Source organism: Typopeltis vanoorti, chromosome 10 (genome assembly GCF_054136105.1).
Source record: "Typopeltis vanoorti isolate ZY-2024b chromosome 10, IOZ_Tvanoo_1.0, whole genome shotgun sequence".
Lineage (NCBI taxonomy): Eukaryota > Metazoa > Arthropoda > Arachnida > Uropygi > Thelyphonidae > Typopeltis > Typopeltis vanoorti.
In genome coordinates, this window is record NC_143558.1 from 34,916,753 (window position 1) to 34,944,118 (window position 27,366).

The 27,366-nt window shown below is 35.8% G+C and overlaps 1 protein-coding gene across 1 annotated transcript in view; it reads left to right on the forward strand.

The window, feature by feature from the left end:
* LOC150102327 (glutaminyl-peptide cyclotransferase-like) overlaps positions 1 to 27,366 on the forward strand; it is a 64,874-nt gene that overhangs the window by 26,109 nt on the left and 11,399 nt on the right. Inside the window, exon 5 of the mRNA XM_090399396.1 lies at positions 10,548 to 10,647. Within this exon, the coding sequence (XP_090255522.1) occupies positions 10,548 to 10,647 (100 nt within the window). The remainder of the gene's footprint in view (positions 1 to 10,547; positions 10,648 to 27,366) is intronic.

Here is a 27,366-nt window from a genome sequence, read left to right on the forward strand (position 1 = left end):
AAGATAAGGATTTTCTTTGCCACAATTTCCATATTTTGCAATGTGACCTGCTAAAAATGGATCAAACCGACTCAAGTATGAGCTCAAGCAGCCCTAAAAAGTTCCCATTTTGCAATGATCCAAATCTTTCTTCTGTTCCTCGAAAAGCCAAGCCACGTTCAGCTAACGTATGAATAACAGCTATGACACGTCTCAGGACATGTTCCCAGTAATTACACTCTTCCTGAATTTGTTTTTCCAACTGTTGTCCCAATCCTACACCTTGTCTGCGAGTTAAGTATGTTAGCATAGAGTCTCGGTGAATAGTGCTTTTTTCATGTTGATCAATTACAATAGTATTTCGCCAGTCACTGAACCCTTCTCTTGTAACAAAATGTGAGAAATTTTTAGGAGCAAACAGTTTACAAACAAAACAATAAACTGATCCCGTTGATGGTGAATACAATAACCGCTCTCTTGTATTCCTCATCATTGGCTTTTTTTTGTCCCAACAAAAAGTTTCTGCGAACAGTATCTTACTGGTTTGCCACTACTGAAATATTGGTAAGACTTGTCAAATGGCCCATTGTGGTGTTGACAGTCACTGGGTCCACAAGCAGCCGAATAAGCCACGTCATCAGCAGAGAAATCAAGCCACAATCCTGGATCTTTTGCTATATTTACTTCATCTTTTGCAGACTGAATTATTTCACCACCATCACCATGGCCTACTAAACTTTCATTTTCAGCAATTATTTCAACCTCAGAATGTTTTGTTACATCAACATTTGCAGTAGAGATATCAAGAGAATTTACAGACAAAGTGAGGTCAGTAGTGAGCCATGAGCTAGATGAACCTGCTTATGACACCTCGATGATTCCAACATCATCATATTTGATTTTGAAGTGATCAAAGTGGTATTTGTGTTCACTCCTGATGACGGAGATTGGCTCTGATCAGGAATTGGTATATAATGTTGTGGAACTTGTGTGAAGAAATCAGTCAGCTTTGCAGTCTTGGAATCTAATTTCAAAGTCTCCTCTTGTTTCCTTTTTGACAGTTTTCGCTTTTGTGCACCACTTAACTGAACACGTTTCATCTAGGTTCTTGGGATCTGTTAAATACAGAAATAAAAAGATTATTTTGTTGAATATTAGGTGGAAATCAACACAGTTACAATATCACAGGCAAAATCATACGAACAATTTAATTTTCGGCTTATAGCTGAATCTTGTGCTTTAATTAACTCTTATTTTACTGGAGTCGCACTTCTGCAACAGCTAGGCCTTTTACCGGAGGCGCGTTTCTGAAACAACTACGTGATTTGTTTTATATTTGCTTCTGGAGCCTTTTATAAGACATAATTTATTAAAACAGACAGGAAAATAAAAAATAAAATGGTTATGTTAATTATAAAAAATTACCTCATTTGACGTAATGGTAGTGCAAGAAAGTGTCGTGAGATAATACGGTGTAAACCAGGCATGGGCAACCTTTCCTAGTTCGGGGGCCAAATTATCATTCTATCTCCATTGGCTTTTGTCCCAACAAAAGCCAATGGAGACAGAATGACAGAATTATTTGTCACCCACCAATGGTGACAAATAATTTTTCAAGGGCCAGACCAAATTATTAAATAAAATAAATTAATGTTAAATGAATTAAAACAAGTTGCTACTTCATATTCCATTTATTTACAATATAATGCTTTGGGGGGTGCTTAAGGGTCAAAGCTGTATAACTGAGAGGAGACCTCCACATAGCCTTTAAAGGAATGCGGAGAACCGACCAGGGCTTCTGACCTAATGTCCAATCCTCACCTTCTCGTGGTGCACCCTGTTGGGTATCTACTTTGATACTGAACGAACGAGGATGGGCTGGCAATTTGGGATTTAGCCGACCAAATTGTATTCTTATTGGTTAAACCAAAATAAAAAATGATTGTACAACATGACAAAATTTCATGCCGGCTGGGGCGTCGCCCGGTTAAACAAGGCCCCCGTTGTTTTCACCAGGGAACCAGGGCGAACAGCGAAAAGTCAGCTACTGGAACAAATCTGAAAACAAACCCCAACTCAACATCACCAGAGTTAAAGATCGGTACTATCAACGTAAGAAGCCTGAATGGCAAAGAAATGGAGCTAGCTGAGGAATTAGATAAGTACCAGATCGACATAATAGGGGTGACTGAAACAAAAAAGACCAAAACTGGTGAGATCTTTCTGAGCAATAAATACAAAATGTTATATTCAGGCAATGACAATCAAGGAAAAGAAGGAGTAGCCATAGTATTCAACACAAAATACGAGGCTAATCTTCTTGAATGGCAGTCAGTCTCAAGTAGAGTAATGTGGGCAAATATGAGAATGGGGAACTGGACAATGAGACTTATTTGTGCATATGGTCCCACAGAAGGTTCTACTAAGATAGAAGTGGAGGAATTTTTTGAGGCTTTAGAAAAAGCAACTGACACAATGAAAAAGGAAAAGTTGGTCCTTGTTGGGGATCTAAATAGCAGAGTAGGAAATGATTGTGAGACATACAAAAATATTTTGGGAAAATTTGGAGAAAAGAGCAAAGCTAATAATAATGGCAAATATCTGTTGGATTTCTGCTCAGGACATGGACTGGTTATTACTAACACCATGTTCCAACATAAAAATGTGCACAAATTCACATGGAGAGAAGAGGCTAGGAATAAGAAAAGTCTCATTGACTATGTTATTGTTGATAGTGATGTTTTCTCCCTGGTGCAGGACACCAGAGTGTACAGAGGATTTGAAATTGGAAGTGATCACTATTTAGTCTTGAGCAGGATAAAATTGAATTTCATATTGAAAAGAATAACATGTAAGAAAGTTTTAAAGCGAATAAAAGTTGAGCAGCTCTCAGATGTGAACTGTAGACTAAAATACAGAAATATTATTGAAAAGAAAATGAAAGAGTTTGAGAACAGGAATCAAACCTTGGAGATTCAGTGGCAAACTCTGAAGGAAACATTGATTGATTCTGCCAGAGAGGCATGTGGTGAGGTTGTGTGCAAGGATAAAAAAATCAGAACTCCCTGGTGGACATAGGAAGTTAAAGAGGCAGTGAAGGAAAAGAAGAAAGCATATCAAAAGTTCCTGGCAAATAAGTCAGCTTTTACTCGTACAGAATACAGAGACAAATGTGAGAAAGCTAAACAGTGTGTAAAACTAGCTAAACAAAAGTCATGGGAGGACTTTGGCAAGAATATAGAAAATAAATATCAAGAAGGTGGCAATATATTCTGGAGGTTGTTGAAGAAGCTTAGGAATGGAGGAAAGAGTGCTGTAAAAGGAATTAGAGATGATAAAGGTGAAATGAAAACAGGAGAAAAAGATATCCTTGAAGTATGGAGTAATTACTTTGAAAAACTGCTAAATGAAACAAGCAGTGATGACAGCACAATGATAAAAAACACTGACCAGGCATACAGTCAGGAATACATATCCATACTTGAAGTAGAAAAAGCCATCAAAGGCTTGAAATGTGGAAAGGCAGCAGGAGTAGATGATATTCGACCAGAAATGCTGAAGTATGGTGGTATAAGAGTCTTACAGTGGCTGCACTGCATAGTTCAGAAAGCCTGGGCAGAGGGACGAATTCCCGATGATTGGAGTAGAGCTCTCATAGTACCCATATATAAAAAGGGAAATAAAACTGAATGTGAGAATTACAGAGGTATTTCCCTACTGAGTGTTCCTGGCAAGATCTATGCAAGTATACTTGAGAAACGGTTGAGAAGAATTGTGGAAGGAAAGCTTGGTGAAGAACAAGCTGGATTCAGGCCAAATAGAGGCTGTCAGGATCAGATCTTCACTTTACGACAAATAGTCGAGAAAGCATGGGAATATAACAAAGATCTGTATTTAAGTTTTGTCGATTTGGAAAAGGCATATGACAAGGGGCCAAGAGAGAAGCTATTCAATACGCTGCAGTTATATGGTGTCAATGGGGCATTATATCAAGCAATACTTAGTCTTTATTTGAGTTGTGAGTCAGCAGTTAGAATTGAAGGAAGTACAGGAAGATGGTTTAATGTTAAATCTGGTGTAAGACAAGGATGTACATTATCCCCTCTGTTATTCATTATATATATGGATCACATTATGAAGGAATGTGGTATTAAACCTGATATCAAAATTGGAGATGTTAATGTCAGCTCTTTGCTTTATGCAGATGATGTTATACTTCTAAATAAATCCGCTACAAGTCTGCAAGATTCTCTGACTAAATTGAATAGCTGTTGTAATAGATATGGTATGAAGGTCAGCAATAAAAAGACAAAGACAATGAAAATAGGCAGAATCATTGAAAATGTCAACTGTGTTGTGAATGGAGAACCTGTGGAGCAAGTAAAACATTTCAGCTACTTAGGCACAATTTTTACTGAAGATGGTAAACTAAATATAGAAATAGACAACAGAATCAGCAAAGCTGGTATCGTGGGAAGTCAATTGAATAAATTCATATGGAATAAGAAAGAAATTAGTCGGAACACTAAATTAGCTGTATACAAGACAGTGTTCAAACCAATTTTAACTTATGGATCTGAGAGCTGGGTCAGAAGTAAAACACTTGGCCAAAGACTAGAGACCGCAGATATGAGAGTCCTGAGAAAGATTAGAGGCGTGAACAGATGGCATCAATGGCAATATCATATTAAAAATGAGGATATTAGGAAAGAACTTGACATTGTCAGCATCCAGGAATGCGTTAGCAGAGCTAATCTCAGATGGTATGGTCACTTAAATAGAATGGGAGAGGAAAGATTAGCAAAACAAGTGTTCTCTGCCAGGTTGGCAGGAAAACGACCCAGAGGAAGACCAAGATATAGGTGGATTGATACTGTACAAAGTGCCTTAGACGATAGAAATATAAGATCTGATAATGTTGGAGTCTTGACAAGTAACAGACTGATTTGGAGGAAAATTGTAGATAGGAAGTTAGTAATGATATAATTTTTTCATGTAGTACTGTCATATCCTGTACACCCCTTGAGGGTACATGGCAGGAATTTGATGATGATGATGATGATAATGCTTTGGTATAAAGCTCTACATAAATTTTATAATATAATGAACGACATAACAATTTAATGTGGAGATTGGCCTCGTACTTCAACTATGAGATTATCAATATTGACGTTAATATTACTTAGGATAATGGCATAGAATTTTCGAGGTTTTCGTCTGTTATTCTTGTCCGAATTTTTGATTTATTGTATTTCATTCTCGGAAAAAACTGTTCACACATATATGTGCTGCCGAATGATTTTTCTTGAAAAGGCATGTAAATTTGTATATTTTTCTTCCACCAAATAAAATTTATAAAAATCCATCAAAGCAATGTTGTTAAATTGTGATTTTAGCACTAAATCTGCTTGAAGCTCAATAAGTTCCATCTGTAAGTTTTCTGGCACATTATTTACATCAGCATCCATCGGATGAGCGAATATAGAGTCTTTGTTTTTGAAGTCGGCAAACCTTGTATCAAATTGCTCTATTAGTGCCTTCAGTTCATCTCCATAACAATTATAAGGGATATTTTTATGAGTTGCTAGAATAGGAAAATGATAACAATTTTTAGCTCTTTTCCAGCAATCTTAGTTTATTACAAAAAGCTTTGACATGTCCATGCAGTTCATGAACCAATTGTCCTTGTTTTTTGCAATTTAAGATTCAGTTCGTTTAGGTATCCGTTGACATCTACAAGGAATGCTAAATCACACACACACACTCATCATCTTTTACTTGGTTAATTGTGTTTCCTTTTATGTCCATAAAACCTGCAATGGCTTGTCTCAGATCATAAAATCGTTTTAATATTTTACCTTTACTCAACCACCTCGCTTCACAATAATAAGACACATCTTCATAATCTGAAAATAGGTCTGCCAAATACTCCTTAATTTGGCAGTGATTAAGTGCATGCGACTTAATAAAGTTAATACTGGTTACTACAACTTCCATAGCATTTGTGAATTTAATCGATTTTGCACACAGATTTTGTTGGTGGACACTGCCAATTTTGTATACAGAATTTTATTTCACTTTTTATTAATCTTTTGCATTAATTTTAGAAACGCACTATTTGTATAGATTAAAATATCATGTAAACTTGAAACTTAATGACTTATGATTTTTTTTTTTTTTTTTTTCACTGAGCTTCTAGTATAAATATCAGTAATATTAAAAACAGGAGTTATAAATGAAAAGATCTTTACTGACTATAACTCATGCAATGATGAAGTACCCACCTCTGGTAACCCATTCACCACCCTTCAAGCAAAAAGTATAGTTCTAACATCCTTGCTAACCACGTTTGTATACAACTTCTGCTAGTGATTCTTGTTCTCTCCTTTCTTACCATGTTTTGAAAAAAAAGTCTTCACTGTCAAAAACCCCTATATCCACCATGATATGCATTGGATTGCCAACTTTCTTACTGGTTGTTCATTGTGTATATCATGGTGGATGGCTTCCTCTCGTCACATCAATGCTGGAGTTCCTCAGGGTTCTGTGCTCTTACCCACACTTCCTCCTTTACATCAGTGACCCCCTTTCTCTTATTTTAAATCCTCATTTCTCTCATTCAATTAACCCTGCAGTACCCTAAAGTTAGATGCCTCAAGATCTTCCATAACCAATGACTTGAACACTGACCACCTCAACATCCTGAAATGGGATGCAAACAACTTAGTAAAGTTCAATACTAAAAAAAACTCAAGCCTACCTTATTACCCACAAGAAAAAATCCTACCCTCTCATTTTTGATAATGTTCCTGTTTCTTTTCACAATCAACTTTCTCTTCTTAGGTTGACTGTCACATCCAGTTTATCCTGCCACAGACATATTAATTATATTGCCCCCTTAGCCTCTAAAAAGCTGGATGATGTTTTTTCCATTCTAAACATTACTTCTCTTTTCTCAACTCCTAACACTTTATGTCTTATCTGTCCAACTTTGGAGGACTTCCCACATTGGGGGTAGAGAACGTCTTTGACATCCATTGCAGTATGCAATGACATAATGTTAACTAGACTTGGCATTCACAGCAAATGTAACGAATAGTAACAGGCAGTGACAGGCTACCGGTAAATGTCGAGAGCAGCAGAGGGCAAGTGCGTAGAAATAAGGAGTCCGTAAACAATTCCTCCTTTCCCCGACCCGTCAGTAGTCCATGCCTCGCATGGTTAGTTTAGTCACTTGTTTATCACCATTAGTGTTCGTTGTTTATTTACACTTAAAATGGATTTGAAATGCAAAACCGAATGCGCTAATAAGACTAAGAAATAAAGATCTGCAATTACTTTAGAAGAAAAGTTGAAAATAATTCGTATGTATGAAGATGGGAAAATTATATCAACAATAGCTCAGGATATAAATCTACCTATTTCGACAGTGAATACGATAGTGAAGGATAAAGTTTGCATTTTTCATACTTTTATAGTTTATATCCGAGAAAATACTGCTGCATGATGTTTCATTTATAAAATAATACTTTGTAAATTATATACATATCTGTATATATACATACATATAGTAATAATAAATATTGCAGTTTCTTACGAAGTTACACTTAAGCAATTTACAAATTCGACTTATGTAAAATTCAAGTTACGTAAAGGTTTACAGAACGCATTACTTACCTAACTCAGGAGGGGGGTTACTGTACTTTGATAGGCATTGTTCCTCTTGAATTGGCTACTACCATTCCTGCACTTTCATCTAACCATACAAATAAAATAGATGAAAATGCTTATGTGGTTAGATGAAAATGCTATACTTGGTCTTTATTTGAGTTGTAAGTCAGCAGTTAGAATTAAAGGAAGTACTGGAAGGTGGTTTGATGTTAAATCTAGTGTCAGACAAGTATGTACTTTATCCCCTTTGTTATTCATTATTTTTTTATATGGATCACATTATGAAGGAAAGTGGTATTAAACCTAATACCAAAATTGGAGATGTTAATCTCAGCTCTTTTGCTTTATGCGAATGATGTTATACTTCTAAATAAATCCGCTAAGTCTGCAAGATTCCCTGGCTAAATTGAATAACTCTTGTAATAGACATGGTATGAAGATCAGCATTAAAAAGACAAAGACAATGAAAATAGGCAGAAACATTGAAAATATCAACTGCATTGTGAATGGAGAACCTATAGAACAGTAAAACATTTCAGCTACTTAGGCACAATTTTTAGTGAAGATGGTAAATTAAATATGGAAATAGACAACAGAATCAACAAAGCTGGTATGGCAGGAAGTCAACTAAATAAATTTATATAGAAGAAGAGGGAAATTAGTCAAAACACTAACTTAGCTATATACAAGGCAGTGTTCAAACCAATTTTAACTTATGGATCTGAGAGCTGGGTTAGAAGTAAAACACTTGACCAAAGACTGGAGACCACAGATATGAGAGTCCCCTGAGAAAGATTAGAGCCATGAACAGATAGATTCAGTGGCAATATCATATTAAAAATGAGGATATTAAGAAAGAACTTGACATTGTTACCAGAGCTAATCTCAGGTGGTATGGCCACTTAAATAGAATGGGAGAGGAAAGATTAGCCAAACAAGTGTGCTCAGCCAGGTTGGCAGGAAAAAGACCAAGATGTAGGTGGATTGATACAGTAAAAAAGTTAGAAATAGAAGATCTGATAATGTTTTAAGTCTTGACAGGTAACAGACTGATTTTGAGGAAAATTGTAGATAGGAAGTTAATAATGATGTAATTTTTCATGTAGTACCATCATATCCTGTACACCCCCTCGAGAGTATATATCAGGAATTTGATATATACTCTCGAGGGGATGTACAGGATATATTTGATATATTAATCTTCAGATTCAAAAAAGACAAAAACTGGTGAGATCTTTCTGAGCAATAAATACAAAATGTTATATTCAGGCAATGACAATCAAGGAAAAGAAGGAGTAGCCTTAATATTCAACACCAAATACGAGGCTAATCTTCTTGAATGGCAGGCAGTGTCAAGTAGAGTGATTTGGGCAAATGTCAGAATGGGGAACTGGACAATGAGACTTATTTGTGCCTATGGTCCCACAAAAGGTTCTACTTAGGTAGAAGTGGAGGAATTTTTTGAGGCTCTAGAGAAAGCTACTGACACAATGAAAAAGGAAAAGTTGGTCCTTGTTGGGGATCTAAATAGCAGAGTAGGAAGTGGTTGTCAGACATGCAAAAATGTTTTGGGAAAAATTTGGAGAAAAGAGCAAAGCTAATAATAATGGCAAATACCTGTTGGATTTCTGCTCAGGACATGGACTGGTTATTATTAACACCATGTTCCAACATAAAAATGTGCAAAAATTCACATGGAGAGAAGAGGCAAGGAATAAGAAAAGTCTCATTGACTATGTTATTGTTGATAGTGATGTTTTCTCCCTTGTGCAGGACACCACAGTGTACAGAGGATTTGAAATTGGAAGTGATCACTATTTAGACTTGAGCAGGATAAAATTGAATTTTATATTGAAAAGAATGACGTTTAAGAAAGTTTTAAAGCGAATAAAAGTTGAGCAGCTCTCAGATGTGAATGGTAGACCAAAATACATAAAGATTATTGAAGGAAAAATGAAAGAGTTTGAGAACAGGAACCAAACCTTGGAGAATCAATGGCAGGCCTTGAAGAAAACCCTGATTGATTCAGCTAGAGAGGCATGTGGTGAAGTTGTCTGCAAGGATAGAAAAATTAGAACTCCATGGTGGACACAGGAAGTTAAAGGGGCAGTGAAGGAAAAGAAGAAAGCATATCAAAAGTTCCTGGCAAATAAGTCAGCTTTTGCTCTTAGAGAATACAGAGACAAATGTAAGAAAGCGAAACACTGTGTAAAACTAGTTAAACAAAAGTCATAGAGGACTTAGGCAAGAACATTGAAAATAAACATCAAGAAGGTGGCAAAATTTTCCGGAGGTTATTGAAGAAGCTTAGGAATGGAGGAAAGAATAAAAGCAGTAAACAAGACATTCTCCAATAAGAATGCCTTGTTTACACCACATAATTTAGCATTTTAAATAGCTTTTCTCTTAAGATTATCATATTCCTTTTTCATATCTGTATACAAAAAGTATAAACCTTGTTATATTTCCATAATTTCTCGTGGTTTGTCTTAAAGTAAAAAAATATAGTTTTGACAATCACTATTTGCTCAGATTTGAAAATTTTAACATCTTTGCACAAATCAGATTCATTTGAAGGTGCTTGGAAAAGAATTCACCCCCTCCCAAAATCGAGAATGGAGTAGATATCATGTGAAGTACATGATATAGTATAATTAGAAATTTATTACTACTTGCTTCCCAAATCATGAGGAAAGATATTGCATGCATGCAACATTTTTCAACTAGTGACAATAAATATTTTCCATTCCACTTCAAAATACACACACAGAATATTTGTTTTGTTCTTACAGTATTTATTACTGTCATAAATTAGTTATTTTTATAATTCAAATTAATCTGATTTTTTTCGACAGAAAGCAGTTTATAACAATTAATGAAAACTGTCATATTCCTAGGATGCCCTTATTTTGCTGGATTTATTAGGTGGACCAAATCCACAATTTTATAGCTATTTCCTGGAAACACATGGTCTTTATTTGCAGTTTGTTAATGTTGGTATGTATCTTCCCTTCTTTTGTTATTTAAATAAAGAATTGGATGATAAAATCTAAGAATATTCAGAAGTGAACCAAATTCAAGATAAACTATTTTAGACAGAAAAAGTACCTCAAATAGTGCACTGAATTCATATGACAAATATTAAGTATTAACTGAAGCTGCACTGAGTGGAGCATTAATTATAATGGGTTTCAGTCAGTTCACTGCATTTCAAACAGACAGATATTGTATTGGTGTAAGAAAAAATTACATGCATTTAAACATACCACAAACACAATTTAAAAGAATTATTTTGTTTCTGGTATGAGAAATAAAAATTTTGAATATAAGGTATAAAGAATATAAGATTTTCACTGCATGCTGGCCTGGTTGATTAAGTGGATAGCCTATCGCTCTCCAGCCAACAGTGATAGGTTCAGATCTTGCTGTGAGGATGGACATTTACAAATGCTTTTAAGTGATAGGTGAATTTCATTTCCCAGTGTGAGACTTTCACCCTGCTTATTGGAAGCCTGCAGTGGCTTGCAAACAGCTCCGTGTTTGATGTCTATAGATGGTTTCCAGATTATTTAACCCATAGTCTGCCCACAGTACTAAATGAATAGCAGGTTTAAAACTTTTTTTTTTTTGGTTGGATTTACATAAAATAGACCTGCATAATGAGAGCTGCGATTTCATTTCAGGTTACCAGGTACAGGTAACCTGAAATGAAATCGTATAACGCGGTACTTATACAACGCAGTTTCGATATAACGCAGTCTACAAATTATAGTTACCCTTGATGAACGCGGTTTCGTATAAGACTGTCTACAAATTGTAGTAACCCTTTATCTTTTCATATATTTTTCAACACACAACTTAAAAATCAAATTTTATCTTCGTTAAATTTGGGTCTACCCGAATCGCACATGTAGTTATAAGTAGCGGATTTATATTAGAGGAAATACCCCTTAGCACGCATGTATGTCAATTGTTTACCATATAAAGTATTTATTGTTGAAAATTGTCTTCGTTTTCTGCCAGGAAAGCGCATTAAAAATCATAAATGTGTTAATCTCAAGCGGAGCACTTTATTTTTTGGTGAGTTACATACAATATGTAATGCTTTTTTTTTTTTACGTAAAAAAATAATTTTATAATAATGGCCATTTAGAGCACTTTTGCGATATGGTTGAAAACGAAATTAGTGAATTAATTGATGGAGAAATAGATTTAAATGAGGAGGAACTGGTACAATTAATAGATGACGTCGAACCAAATGGTGGGGAAAGTTCTGCCGAAGATTCTGATTGTGATGAATCCATTTTAAAGAATTCAGTTTAAAGAAATTAGCAGAAAGATTGGACTTGGCAAGAAAGTTATTTTATGGATAATGATCTCTCAATGGAGCGCTCCAGAAAATTCACCAGACAATTGGATATTTGTTTGGCTCTGTATTATGAACTTAATAAAAAATTATAGCATAGTGCTAAGCAAGATCTTATTACTGACTTCTTGATAACTAAACCAACCGAAGTATGCAACAAGAATTATACAAATGATGTCCAAGAGATTTCAAGTGATGACGACGTCCAGCCACTCATAAATAAAGAATATCTACGAAATGTTAGTTTTGAAGAGAGATTGAAATGACGATTAAAATATACACTTTATTTTATTTTGCCTAAAACATTTATGTATTATGTGCAATGAAGTTTGTGTACAATTTATCATTTTTTATAATTTTATACTATGTATTTGTTTCATAGTTTATATGTTTTCTTAACTTACATGAATTACTTGAATTAAATAAAATATTTTTTTGTTGGATATGTCATTGTTTATATAATCATAAAAAAAACGATTTCGGAACCTAACCCTACTTTTGCTATGTGATCTGAGTCTCACATAACACGATTTATATAACGCAGCATTTTTGTGGAACCTAGCATCTGCTTTATATGGGGGTTACCTGTATGTCATAATCCTAGGAATTGTGTATTGCCTTAAATTATGGAGGGAGTCAGCTAGATAGTGCAATATACTGTCCATTTGAGTAATAAAACCAGTTATCTCAAATCTGTCATGTAGTAAAATATCATTATACTCTTTTACTACTTATGTATGAGAAATGGAACTTCTCTTACCAAGTTAACTCCAGCATCCCATGGAGCTAGCTTGCCTGATAAAATCTTAATAACAATCAAAAGTCCTCTGGGAAAGTCACTCTTTCCAAGGCAAGAGTGTTTTATATCTTGGATATGTGTTTTACATTATTGATACATGTAGCAATTTGTAAAGAAGTTAATTGTTCTCATTATTATCATCATTAGAAATCTCCAGGAAGTCAAGGACTCCTCAAGGGAAGCATACATCGCCTACACTAGATGCACTCACCACTTCAACAAACCTTAGGCAAACCTATTCTGCTCACTCACTACTCTGTGAGAGAAAATCTATCTCTCATCCCTTTCTTAATTGCACACAAACTTAACTTCCATGGATTCTTCCCTCCCACCACCCTCTTTGCCCCCTCCCCACTTTCCATATAATCAAAAATTTAATCAACAGATATCCAATAACACCCTTTCAGAATAGTATGGACCTCTAGCATATCACTTCTCTTTCTCCCGTTTGCCAGTGTCTGAAGTCCACATACTCTCGATCTGTTTCCATAATCTACGATTCCATAGTTTCAATATAATTTTTATAATTACACTTTCTGCAGCTTCTTTATCCCCTCAGAACCTAAGAAACCAAAGTCATATGAAGACCTTGTAAATCTTATGCTTACTTGTCAGTGTCTGTTTCAGCATCATGGTTATCTTTTGAGTTGTATTTGCAGTTTTTGCTATGTGACCTTTGAACTTCAACTTCTTATCAACCATAACTCCAAGATTCCTAGCCTCATCTGTTTCTCAAGGCATAATCCCACCATTATAATATGCCATAAGAAATCTTATCACATACCAAAGTTCAAAACCTCATGCTTGTTTACATTGACTTACCATTTGCCCACAGCTCCAGCCTATTCCAATTATTCTATGAGTGTTGTCTATCAGAGCATTGCTAACTGCCCTGCCTATCTTTGCATCAACAAACAATTGAACATATTCTGTTAGATCCTTCCCAATATCATTAATGTATGAAGTGAACAACATTGGTCCAAAATCCGATCCAAGGGATCAGTGGTGGCACGTGGCTGGAAATCGTGGGGGTGCTGCAACTTTCGAAATATATATACACACTGTAATTACAGTGTATACGTGTTTGGATAAAATTTCAAAATTATGGTAAAAATTTTTAAAAAAAATTAAACATGAAAAAATATTGTTTATTATCGATAAAATTATACAGTTGGTCATCATCAAATTCCTGACATGTACCCTCAAGGGGTGTACAGGATATGATAGTACCATAAAAATTTTACATCGTTACTAACTTCCTATCTACAATTTTCCTCCAAATTAGTTTGTTAAATGTCAACATTCCAACGTTATCAGATCTTATATTTCTATCATCTAAGGCACTTTGTACCATATCAATCCACCTATATCTTGGTCTTCCTCTGAGTCGTTTTCCTGCCAACCTGGCAGAGAACACTTCTTTTGCTAATCTTTCCTCGCCCATATCACCTGAGCTTAGCTCTGCTAATGTGCTCTTGGATGCTGACAATGTCAAGTTCTTTCCTAATATCCTTGTTTTTAATATGATATTACCATTGATGCCATGTGTTCACACCTCTAATCTTTCTCAGGACTCTCATATCTGCAGTCTCTAGTCTTTGGTCAAGTGTTTTACTTCTGACCCAGCTCTCAGACCCATAAGTTAAAACTGGTTTGAACACTGTCTTGTATACAGCTAATTTAGTGTTCTGACTAATTTCTCTCTTATTCCATATGAATTTATTCAATTGACTTCCTACCATACCAGCTTTGTTGATTCTCTTGTCTATTTCCATATTTAATTTACCATTGTCACTAAAAATTGTGCCTAAGTAGCTGAAATGGTTTACTTGTTCCACAGATTCTCCGTTCACAACACAATTGATATTTTCAACAACTCTACCTATTTTCATTGTCTTTGTCTTTTTAATGCTGACCTTCATACCATATCTATTTCAACAGTTATTCAGTTTAGTCAGGGAATCTTGCAGACTTGTAGCGGATTCATTTAGAAGTATAACATCGTCTGCATAAAGCAAAGAGCTGACATTAACATCTCCAATTCTGATATCATGTTTAATACCACTTTCCTTCATAATGTGATCCATATAGATAATGAATAACAGGTAATGTACATTCTTGTATCACACCAGATTTAACAATAAACCATCTTCCCATACTTCCTTCAATTCTAACTGCTGACTTACAACTCAAATAAAGACTAAGTATTGCTTGATATAATGCCCCATTGACACTATATAACTGTAGCGTATTGAATAGCTTCTCTCTTGGCACCATGTCATATACCTTTTCCAAATCGACAAAACTTAAAAACAGATCTTTGTTTTATGCCACTATTTGACGTAAAGTGAAGGTCTGATCCTGGCGGCCTCTATTTGACCTAAATCCAGCTTGTTCTTCACCAAGCTTTTCTTCCACAATTCTTCTCAACTGTTTCTCAAGTATACTTGCATATATCTTACCAGGAATACTCAGTAGGGAAATACCTCTGTCATTCTCACATTCAGTTTTATTTCCCTTTTTATATATGGGTATTATGAGAGCTCTACTCCAATCATTTGGAATTCGTCCCTCTGTCCAGGCATTCTGAACTATTCAGTGCAGCCACTGTAAGACTTTTATACCACCATACTTCAGCATTTCTGGTCGAATATCATCTACTGATGCCTTTCCACCACGTTTTTCAAGCCTTTGATGGCTTTTTCTACTTCAAGTATGGGTATGACCTCTAGACTGTATGTCTGTTAAGTGTTTTTTACCACTGTGCTATCACTGCTTGTTTCATTTACCAATTTTTCAAAGTAATTACTCCATACTTCAAGGATATCTTTTTCTCCCATTTTCATATCACCTTTATCATCTCTAACTCCTTTTACAGCACTCTTTCCTCCATTTTTAAGCTTCTTCAACAGCCTTCAGAATATTTTGCCACCTGCTTGATGTTTATTTTCTATGTTCTTGCCAAAGTCCTCCCATGACTTTTGTTTAGATAGTTTTACACAGTGTTTCACTTTCTTACGTTTGTCTCTGTATTCTCTAAGAGCAAAAGCTGACTTATTTGCCAGGAACTTTTGATATGCTGTCTTATTTTCCTTCACTGCCTCTTTAACTTCCTGTGTCCACCATGGAGTTCTTATTTTTCTATCCTTGCAGACTACCTCACGACATGCCTCTCTGGCTGAATCAATCAGGGTTTTCTTCAAGGCTGACACTGAATCTCCAAGATTTGATTCCTGTTCTCAAACTCTTTCATTTTTTCTTCAATGATCTTTGTGTATTTTAGTCTACAGTTCACATCTTAGAGCTGCTCAACTTTTATTCGCTTCAACACTTTCTTACATGTTATATGAAATTCGATTTTATCCTGCTCAAGACTAAATAGTGATCGCTTCCAATTTCAAATCCTCTGTACACTGGTGTCCTGCACCAGGGAGAAAACATCACTATCAAGAATAACATAGTCAATGAGACTTTTCTTATTCCTTGCTTCTTCTCTCCATGTGAATTTGTGCACATTTTATGTTGGAACATGGTGTTAGTAATAACCAGTCCATGTCCTGAGCAGAAATCCAACAGGTATTTGCCATTATTATTATTAGCTTTGCTCTTTTCTCCAAATTTTCCCAAAATATTTTTGTATATCTGACAATCATTTCCTACTCTGCTATTTAGATCCCCAACAAGGACCAACTTTTCCTTTTTCATTGTGTCAGTTGCTTTTTCTAAAGCATCAAAAAATTCCTCCACTTCTACCTTAGTAAAACCTTCTGTGGGACCATAGGATAAATAAGTCTCATTGTCCAATTCCCCATTCTGATATTAGCTCACATCACTCTACTTGAGGCTGCCTGCCATTCAAGAAGATTAGCCTCATATTTAGTGTTGAATACTATGGCTACTGCTTTTTTTTCACTTGATTGTCATTGCCTGAATATAACATTTTGTATTTATTGCTCAGAAAGATCTTGCAAGTTTTTGTCTTTTTTGTTTCAGTCTATTATGTCGATCTGGTACTTATCTAATTCCTCAGCTAGCTCCATTTCTTTGCCATTCAGGCTTCTATCTTATGTTGATAGTACTTATCTTTAACTCTGGTGCTGTTGAGTTGGGGGTGTGCTTTCAGATTTGTTCCAGTAGCTGACTTTTTGCTGTTCGCCCTGGTTCCCTGGCAAAAACAACAGGAGCCTTGTTTAACCTGGTGATCCCCATCCAGCATGAAATTTTGTCATGTTGTACCATCATTTTGTATATTGGTTTAAGCCAATAAGAATACAATTTGGTTAGCTAAATCCCAAATTGCCAGCACATCCTCATTCGTTCAGTATCCAGGTAGATACCAACAGGGTGCACCACGAGAAGGTGAGGATTGGACATTAGGTCAGAAGCCCTGGTCAGTTCTCCACATTCCTTTTAAAGGCTGTGGAGGTGTCCTCTTAATTATACAGCTTTGACCCTTAAGCACCCCATTATTACAGTTTGGTATATTATACAATAATACGGTTTATACAGTTATAATATAATACAATATACATATATTATACAATAATATAATACAGTTTATAATACAATTATACAGTTTGGTATAATTCAAAATTACTTAAAAATAAAATCCATTCTTCTTTTTTTGTTTCGAGTGAAAAGGTCAATAACTTTTTCTTTGATGTTTGTGTGACTGTTGAAGAATTTTTTCTCTGTTGAAATCATCACAAGTACATTTAACCTATCCTGATTCATAGTGCTCCTCAGAATGTTTTTATTCTCTTTAATGTTGAAAAACAGCATTCAGGTTCTGATGTAGTCATAGGAATTGTCAAGAGAATTTTTATCAATATGGTAATTTCACTAAGAACATAATCTAAATTATTTTCTGTTATAAATTTTAACAAGTCAATTAATTTACAATAATCATGCATGTTGGGTCTACTGTAGAATACTCGATGTTCAGTTTCTAGTTTTTCTTTGTTGATCATGGGATATGCTTCAGTGGTCAATTTTATTTTTTCTGTAAGCAATTTATTCTTAAAATTAGCTAATTTATCCTTGTTAAATAAAAAATAAATAAAATAAGTAAGACCGAGTAAACACGATTAACACTACGAACACTCTACTACTGGCACAAACTGCATATAAACAATGGTGAAACTGCACGACGGACAGTGCCACATTATGCTAATAGCTCGCATCTCACTATGACATGCATATGCTTGTGCGCGTAGCAATATGACACTGTGGTAAACACAGTGCTGCTAGCGTCCTTCCCCCTCCTAAGTGCTACAAGATTATTTTTTATACAAAATAAGAGAATTGTATAGGATTGTTGATGATAAAATTAAATATTACAAGCAAATATAAATAAATTAATAAATATATTTATATATTGAGAAAGTCTGCGCGGTTAGCCTAGTGGCTGTGCGCTTCGCAACCATATGCCTGGGGAAGGAGTGTCCTAGGTTCGATTCCCATCGGTGACGTGAGGAGCTGAAGGATCTTCCTCAGCCATAGCCAAGTTAGCCAGTCTTGAGCGTGGACAGCAGGGTTTTTTCCCCAGTTTATTCTGAGGTTTTTCATCCCGCAAAGCAGGCAAACTGGCCTTGAGAACTCAACACTACAGGCCATAGGATACACCGAGGCATAAGGCTGACCACCTTATCCTGTAAACGGAGTGAGGTCCGATGATCAGTGGACCCTAGACATCGCAAGGTAAAAGAGGGTATAAGGAAGATAAGGATAATAATATATATATATTGAGAAAAATTGGGGGTGCTGCAGTTCTGCAGTGCCTATGCATGAGCTGCCCCCACCTGGGATATGCCACTGGTCACCTTTGAAATGTAACAGATTCACATCCCCCTCCACATTCTGATGCCTGTCAATTAGCCACCCACTTATCCAATTCAGCAGTTTATATTCCAATCCCCATATCTTCAAGTTTATGCAACAGCCTTTCATGCGGTCTCCTATCAAATACCTTACTAAGTCTGGTGGTATCACTGTGTTTTATCCAACTCAGCTGTAACATTATTATAAAATATAAGCAGATTGCTCAGATATGACCTCCCATTGTAAATCCACGCGTCTTGCCAAACTTCTCTAAAATCTTCACAACCACACCAGAGATACTGATCATTCAGTAGTTAGACACATCAGTTTTTGTGCTATCCTTGTATGACAGGACCATCGTGCATTGTTTCAATTCCTGTGGGATCTTTTGTGAACTGAGATTCAAATCATACAAATATGTCAACTTCAGCTAAATATTCATTTAACACACATGTCGATCCCATCTATCCCTATTGCCAAGTTCTTGTCCAGATTATGCAACAGCTCTTGAACCCCTTCTTCTCATGCACTTGTCTCTTCATCCATAGTGGTACCGCTATGCACCATGTTACAAACCATAGGATGATAGATCTTAACAAAGCAAAACTCCTTATTTGAACAATTGTTTAGTTTTAATTGTTTTACATTGAGAAAAATATTTTTTCCAGGAGGAAGTCTTATCTCAAGACTGTTTTGTTTTCTTTTGACTGTTTTAGTAGAAAAATTTTTAAGTGAATAAAACATAATCAGTTTTGCATATCCATAATGAAAATGTACAGTGAAAGAAACGACCAATTTGAAAGATAGGGCAATTTGAATTTACCTTAAGGGGCACAGGTCAGTTCTCTGCATTCCTATATAACTGAGAGAAGACATCCATATAGCTTTTAAAGGAATGCAGAGAACTAACCAGGGCTTCTGACTTAATGTCCAATCCTCATCTCATGGTGCACCCTGTTAGGTATCTAACCTGGATACTGAGTGATTGAGGATGGGCTGACAGTTTGGGATTTAGCCAACAAAATTGTATTCTTATTGGTTTAAACCACAATGTAAAATGATGGTACAACATGACAGAATTTCATGCTGCCTGGGGCGGCATCCAGTTAAACAAGCCCCCCCCCTTGTTTTTGCCAGGGAACCAGGGTGAACAGTGAAAAGCCAGCTACTGGAACAAATCCTGAAACACATCCCAAATCAACATCACCAGAGTTCAAGATCAGTATCAACATAATAAGCCTGAATGGCAAAGAAATGGAAGTGGCTGAAGAATTGGATAAGAACCAGATCAGCATAATAGGGGCAACTGAAACAAACAAAAAAAAAAAAAAAAAAAAAAACAGACAAAAACTGGTGAAATATTTCTAAGCAATTAATACAAAATGTTACATTCAGTAAAATAACCATCAGGGAAAAGAAGGAGTAGCTATAGTATTCAACATTAAATACAAGGATAATCTTCTTGAATGATAGGGAATATCCAGTAGAGTGATATGAGCATATATCAGAATGGGGAACTAGACAATGAGACTTATTTGTATGTCTATGGTCCCACAGAAGGCTCTACTAAGGTTAGAAGTGGAGGAATTTTTTGAGGCTTTAGAGAAAGCAACTAACACAATGAAAAAAGGAAAAGTTGGTCCTTGTTGGGGATCTAAATTGCAGAGTAGGAAATGATTGTCAGACATACAAAAATATATTGGGAAAATTTGGAGAAAAGAGCAAAGCTAATAATAATGGCAAATGCCCATTAGATTTCTGCTCAGGACATGGACTGATTATTGCTAACACAATGTTCAGCATAAAAATGTGCACAAATTCACTTGGAGAGAAGATGCAAGGAATAAGAAAAATTTCATTGACTATATTATTGTTGATAGTGTTGTTTTCTCACTTGTACAAGACACTAGAGTGTACAGAGGAGTTGAAATTGGAAGTGATCACCATTTAGTCTTGAGCAGGATAAAATAGAATTTCATATTGAAAAGAAGAACATGTAAGAAAGTTTTAAAGCAAATAAAAGTTGAGCTGCTCTCAGATGTGAACTGTAGACTAAAATACACAAACATCATTGAAGAAAAAAATGAAAGAATTTGAAAACAAGAACCAAATCTTGGAGATTCGATGGCAAATCCTGAAGAAACCATTTATTGATTCTGCCAGAGAGGCATGTGGTGAAGTTGTCTGTAAGGATAGAAAAATTAGAACTCCATGGCAGACACAGGAAGTTAAAGAGGCAGTGAAGGAAAAGAAGAAAGCATATCAAAAGTTCCTGGCAGATAATTCTACTTGTGCTCTTGGAGAATACAGAGATAAATGTAAGAAAACTACACAAAAGTCATGGGAATACTTTACTAATGGTAAGAACATAGAAAATAAATTCTGGAGGCTTAGAAATGGAGGAAAGAGTTTAAAAGGAATTAGATAAAGGTGACATGAAAACTGGAGAAAAAGATATCCTTGATGTATAGAGTAGTTACTTCAGAAAATTGCTAAATGAAACAGTGACAACAGAGGGGTAAAAAACACTCAACATGCATGCAATCAGGAATACATATCCATAATTGAAATAGAAAAAAAAAACATCAACAGCTTGAAATGTGAAAATGCATGATGAATAGATGATATTCCACCTGAAAAGTTTGGAGGTATAAAAGTCTTATAGTGGCTGCAGTGCACAGTTCAGAAGGCATGGACAGAGGTACGAATTCCAGATGATTGAAGTAGAGCTCACATAATACCCATATATAAAAAGGGAAATAAAACTGAATGTGAGAATTACAGATACATTTCCCTACTGAGTGTTCCTGGTAATATTTATGCAAGTATTCTTGAGAAATGGTTGAGGATTGAGGAAGGGAAGCTTGGTGAAGAACAAGCTGTATTCAGGCCAAATGGATTCTGTCAGGATCAGATTTTCACTTTATGACACATAGTTTAGAAATCATGGGAATATAACAAAGATCTGTATTTAAGTTTTGTAGATCTGAAAAAAGCATATGACAAGGTGCCAAGAGAGAAGCTATTCAAAACACTACAGTTATATGGTGTCAATGGGGCATTATATCAAGCAATACCTTGTCTTTATTTGAGTTGTAAGTCAGCAGTTAGAATTGAAGGAAGTACAGGAAGATGGTTTAATGTTAAATCTGGTGTGAGACAAGGATGTATATTATCCCCTCAGTTATTCATTATCTATATGGATCACATTATGAAGGAAAGTGGTATTAAACCTGATATCAAAATTGGAGATGTTGATCTCAGCTCTTTACTTTATGCAGATAATGTTATACTTCTAAATAAATCTGCTTCAAGTCTGCAAAATTCCCTGACTAAAGTGAATAACTCTTGTAATAGATATGGTATGAAGGTCAGCATTAAAAAGACAATGAAAATAGGCAGAAGCATTAAAAATCTCAACTGCATTGTGAATGGAGAAACCTATAGAACAATTAAAACATTTCAGCTACTTAGGCATATGGAAATAGCCAACAGAATCGACAAAGCTAGTGTGGTAGGAAGTCAAGTGAATAAATTTATATGGAATAAGAGAGAAATTAGTCGGAACACTAAATTAGCTGTATACAAGGCAGTTTTAATTTATGGATCTGAGAGCTGAGGTAGAAGTAAAACACTTGACCAAAGACTGGAGACTGCAGATATGAGAGTCCTGTGAAAGATTAGGGGCAAAACAGATAGCTTCAGTGGCAATATCATATTAAAAATGAGGACATTAAGAAAGAACTTGACATTGTTAGCATCCAGGAATGTGTTAGCAGAGCTAATCTCATTTGGTATGGCCACTAAATAGAATGGGAGAGGAAAGATTAGCCAAACAAGTGTTCTCAGCCAGGTTGGCAGGGAAAAGATCAAGATGTAGGTGGATTGATACAGTAAAAAGTGCCTGAGAAGACAGAAATATAAGATCTGATAATGTTGGAGTCTTGACAGGTAACAGATTGATTTGGAGGAAAATTGTAGATAGGAAATTACTAATGATGTAAGTTTTTTATGTAGTTCTATCATATCCTGTACATCCCTTGAGAGCACATCAGGAATTTGATGATGACCAATTCTTTGTTTTCTTGACGGATATTTCTTTGTTCTATTCTCACCCTTTAAGAGCATTTGATAGTAATCTTCTTGTGGTTACTTGAAAGTTATTCATCTCACAGTTGCTTAAGTAGTTTTAGTGATTTTTTACAAGCTGGCAAAACTGATATTTATAATTTCTTTCTAGGTAGTATGAAAGAAATTCAAATAACAGTTAAAACGTTTTGTAATTTTCCAAATGTTTAGAATTCCATAGTTATTTGAAAGAATACATAAATGACTACCTGCTCTGATAGAGCTACACTGAATATACAATGCAAAACTAAAGGGTTTGTTTGCAAAACTGATATTTTCAGGGCAGTTGTCACATTTTAAGAATTAGGGAAGTGTAACACTTCACGGTGAGTGTAGGTCAGGGAAGGAGGGTCACATCCAGAATGATATATCATGAAGATGAAATAAAATTTCTATTTTTCAGAATAGAAACACAACATAATAGAAGCGAAACAGTTGCTATATGTTTCAGTAAGGAAATACCATGAGTAGACATATTACTTAAAATTATAATAATAACGGAATTAACTCATGTAAAATATTATTTATTAGTAGAATTTTCACCTGAGTATCACAGGCATCTGCAGTACATGTAAAAAGGTTAATTAAAACATTAACTGACAATTCCAAAGGCCGCCACCTAAGTAGCTCATGTAAGATAACTTAACAAGAGTCATTAAGTTTCCTAACTTATTTAAAAAAAAACACCATATACATATATATAGATACAATTAAAAAGTTAGGAAAGATAAGCTGAATTAAAGAGTACTACCTCCCATAAAGGGGATAGATGTAGACCATAAGTTCCCAAAGTGGGCAGTACTGCCCCCTCCCAGTGGGTGCTGAAGCCTTCTAGGGGGGAGGCTATAGTGGGATCAGAAGCATTTGGGCGCGTTCAGGTGGTCTAGGGGTCGGTGGCTCTTTATAGAAGAAATTAATAATATATATTTAAAAATTAATTATTTTCGTGATTTTGCGATTAGATAATCATTTAAAATTTAAATTTGCATTTTAATTCATCTTATGCCCGTCTTACACAATCAATTTTTTTATCACTTTTCTATTTCAATTATTTAATCATTTGAAAATTTACCATGTCAGATAGAAATAGATGTCAATTTTCTATGTCGATGAGAAAATAGAGCATGTATATATGTGCGTATAATAGGTTATGTTTACAGTAGCAAATATATTCGTTATATTTCATTTCAAAATATATATAAAATATATAAAACCACTTTTCTAATTGATTTGTACAAAAATAAACCCAATTTTATATCATTCATATAATGGGGGGGCGTTACAAAATTTATGTCTTGCAAAGTGGGCAGTGGCCCGAAAAAGTTTGTGAACCTATAATGTAGCCCATCGGATCTATGTCTATCCCCTTTATGGGAGATAGTACTCTTTAATTCAGCTTATCTTTCCTAACTTTTTAATTGTATCTATGTATATGGTTCTTTTTTCTTTTATTTTTCTTTTCTTTTTTAATAAATAGGAAACTTAATGACCCTTGTTTAGTTATCTTACATGAGCTACTTAAGTGGCGCTCTTTGGAGTTGTCAGTTATTGTTTTAATTAGCCTTTTTACATGTACTGAAGATGACTGTGATACTCAGGCAAAAATTCTACTAATAAATAATATTTTACATTAGTTAATTCTGTTATTATTATTTTAAGCAAACAGTTGCTAGTTACAATTCAGGACTTGTTTAGTATTCTTCCAACACAAATTACATCATTAATTTCGATAAAGTCGTCATGCCTCATCTTGAAAAACTTCCATGTAGTATTAAAAGAATAGACTACTGTGTTTTAATCTGGTATGGATTCTTAGATATTGATTATCACTCATGTTGAGGTTTAGTGAAGAAAACATGCATCTAGAGATAATATGTAGGTCACTTTGGAAAAAATTTCATGTGTTCTAAAAGATGTGATATACCAAAAATTAGCCACCCTTATCTGGTCACCAAAAGTTCCTCTCCTGATTTAGATCAGCCTTTGCTCCTGCAAACTCTCAATTTAAACAGACAGAGAGAAGAGCTAATATCTGCCTGGAGTATTATTATTATTATTACCACGGGCTACTCCAGGAGTCCTTAGACTCATCGAGGGAGGCCCTAAACATCATGTTCACACAGCTGTTCAACATTCTCACAGTATCTATCATACCTTGCCTTGAACTCACTCACTGTCATAGCACCCACAACAGACTCTGGCAGCTTATTCCACTCATTTACCACTCTAAAAGTAAAGAACCCAGCTCTAACACCCCTGCTAACCACGCTCTTGCCCAGCTTCCATGGGTGTCCCCTAGTTCTCCCACCACCAGTCCTGATCTCAAAAATATCATCTGAATTAATCCTATAGAATCCTTTTAGCAATTTGAATGTCTCAATCATATCTCCCCTTTTTCGCCTATCAACCAGTTTCTGCAACCCACAAATCTTCAACCTGTTCTCATATGGTGCATTCCATAGACCTGCTATCATCTTAGTCACTCGCCTCTGGATCCTCTCAACCTCCTCCCCATCAAGAAGGAACCGAGGTGACCAAATTTGGGCACAGTAGTCGAGATGAGGTCTTATCAGGGCTCGGTACAGAGGTACAATAACTTGTTTTTCTCTGCTCGTCAAGGTATTTTTCAACAACCAAGTGAGTTGATGAGCTGATTTAGCTACTTTCGCAATGTGCCCCCTAAACTTCATCTCCCTATCCACCAATACTCCCAAGTCCCTGGCCTCATCAATCTCTTGGAGTACAGTTCCACCAATGTGGTATACTGCTGCTAATCTTTTCACTCCGAAATGCATAACCTTACATTTTGTCACATTAAATTGACATCCATTCTCCTTAGTCCAGAACTCCAATCTATCTAAGTCATCTTGCAAGACTTTGACATCTTCTGCATTCACTATCGCCCTACCCAACTTTGCATCATCAGCGAAGAAATGAACTGTCCCACTTAGACCATTCCCTATATCGTTAATGAACAGATTAAACAGCAGTGGTCCAAGAACAGAACCCTGTGGCACACCACTAGTCACAGGCCGTTTTTTGGACTCTACTCCTGAATAAACTACTCTTTGATATCTCTCCATCAACCACCCAGCTATCCATCTCACCAACCCTATATCCATTCCCATATGTTGTAGTTTACGGATTAGAATTCCATGTGGTATCCTGTCAAACGCCTTTGCCAGGTCCAGCAGTATCACTGTAAACCCATTTCCCTTATCCAGTTCAGCCGTCACCCTGTTATAAAACCTGAGCAAGTTACTGAGGCATGATCTACCCTTCACAAAGCCATGCTGTCCTCTGTACAGTATCTCATTTTCATCAATCCATTCCTGTATTTTTCCCTTGACTACTTTCTCCAAGACCTTGACAACGACTCCTGATATGCTGATCGGTCGGTAATTTGCAACCATAGTCTTGGATCCTCCTTTATGCAGTGGAACTATTTTCCCCTCTTTCCACGCCTTCGGGACTAAGCCAGACCTGAGACTCAGATTAAACAACATGGTCAAGGGCACTGATAATTCATTAGCCGCTTCATGCAAGACCCGTGCCGGTATACCATCCAATCCCACACATGTATTCACATTAAGGTTCTGTAATAGACTATTCACCTCCACTTCATTCATCACAATTCCCATATAAACTAATGGTTCCTTCATTTTTTCAACGTCACCACCTGGATGATATACTTTTGCAAAGTGCGCGCTCAGTAACTCCACTATATTGACTGGTTCAGTGAACTCTTTACCATCGTCATTCCTTAAAATCATTTTGCCATGTACAGTTTTTTTCTTGCTTGCAGCATATTGAAAGAACTGTTTGGGATTCTCTTTTGCTTGCATAGCTAGTTTCCTTTCATAATCGGCTTTTGCTGTTTTTACCACACTCTTTAAATTCCCTCCATAGTTGTTTCTTTTTTTGCAGCTCAAGCTTAATGGTGTTATTCATCCATTTAACCCCTCCTTGTTTCACTATTCGGACCTTAGGTATACAATCAGCCATAACCTCTTGTAAATGCTCTTTGATCACTTCCCATGCTCTATCGACGTCCAGCCCTTGCAGTTGTACATGCCATGGCACTGATCCAAGCAATCTCCTAAGCTTGTCATACTTGCCAGCACGGTAATTCCACATATACCCTGTCTTAATCACAAATTTCACACCTTTAGCCACCTCCCAGGTCAAGACCTTATGATCACTCTCACCAATAGGTGGCAACATGGTCATATTCATTACAGTCAAATTCTCAGATACTATTACCAGGTCAAGCACTCTCACACCCCTAGTATTTTCAATTACATGCTGTTTCAGATAGTTATCCCTTAATAATTGAATAAAATCCATTTCCTTCCTCACATGTGTCCTCTCCTCCTTCCAATCAATGTTACCATAGTTGAAATCCCCCATAATAATTACCCTCCTTCCACTCATTTCATCAATTTGTTTATGCATACCATCTCCACCATCTATTCCATCACCTGGTCTATAGCAGCACCCAACTGTATATTTTATTCTGCCAGTATCAATCTCACACCAAATAGCCTCAAATGAGCTCCTTTCACTATCCTGCAATACTTCAATTCTCCTTGGCTGCAGTTCA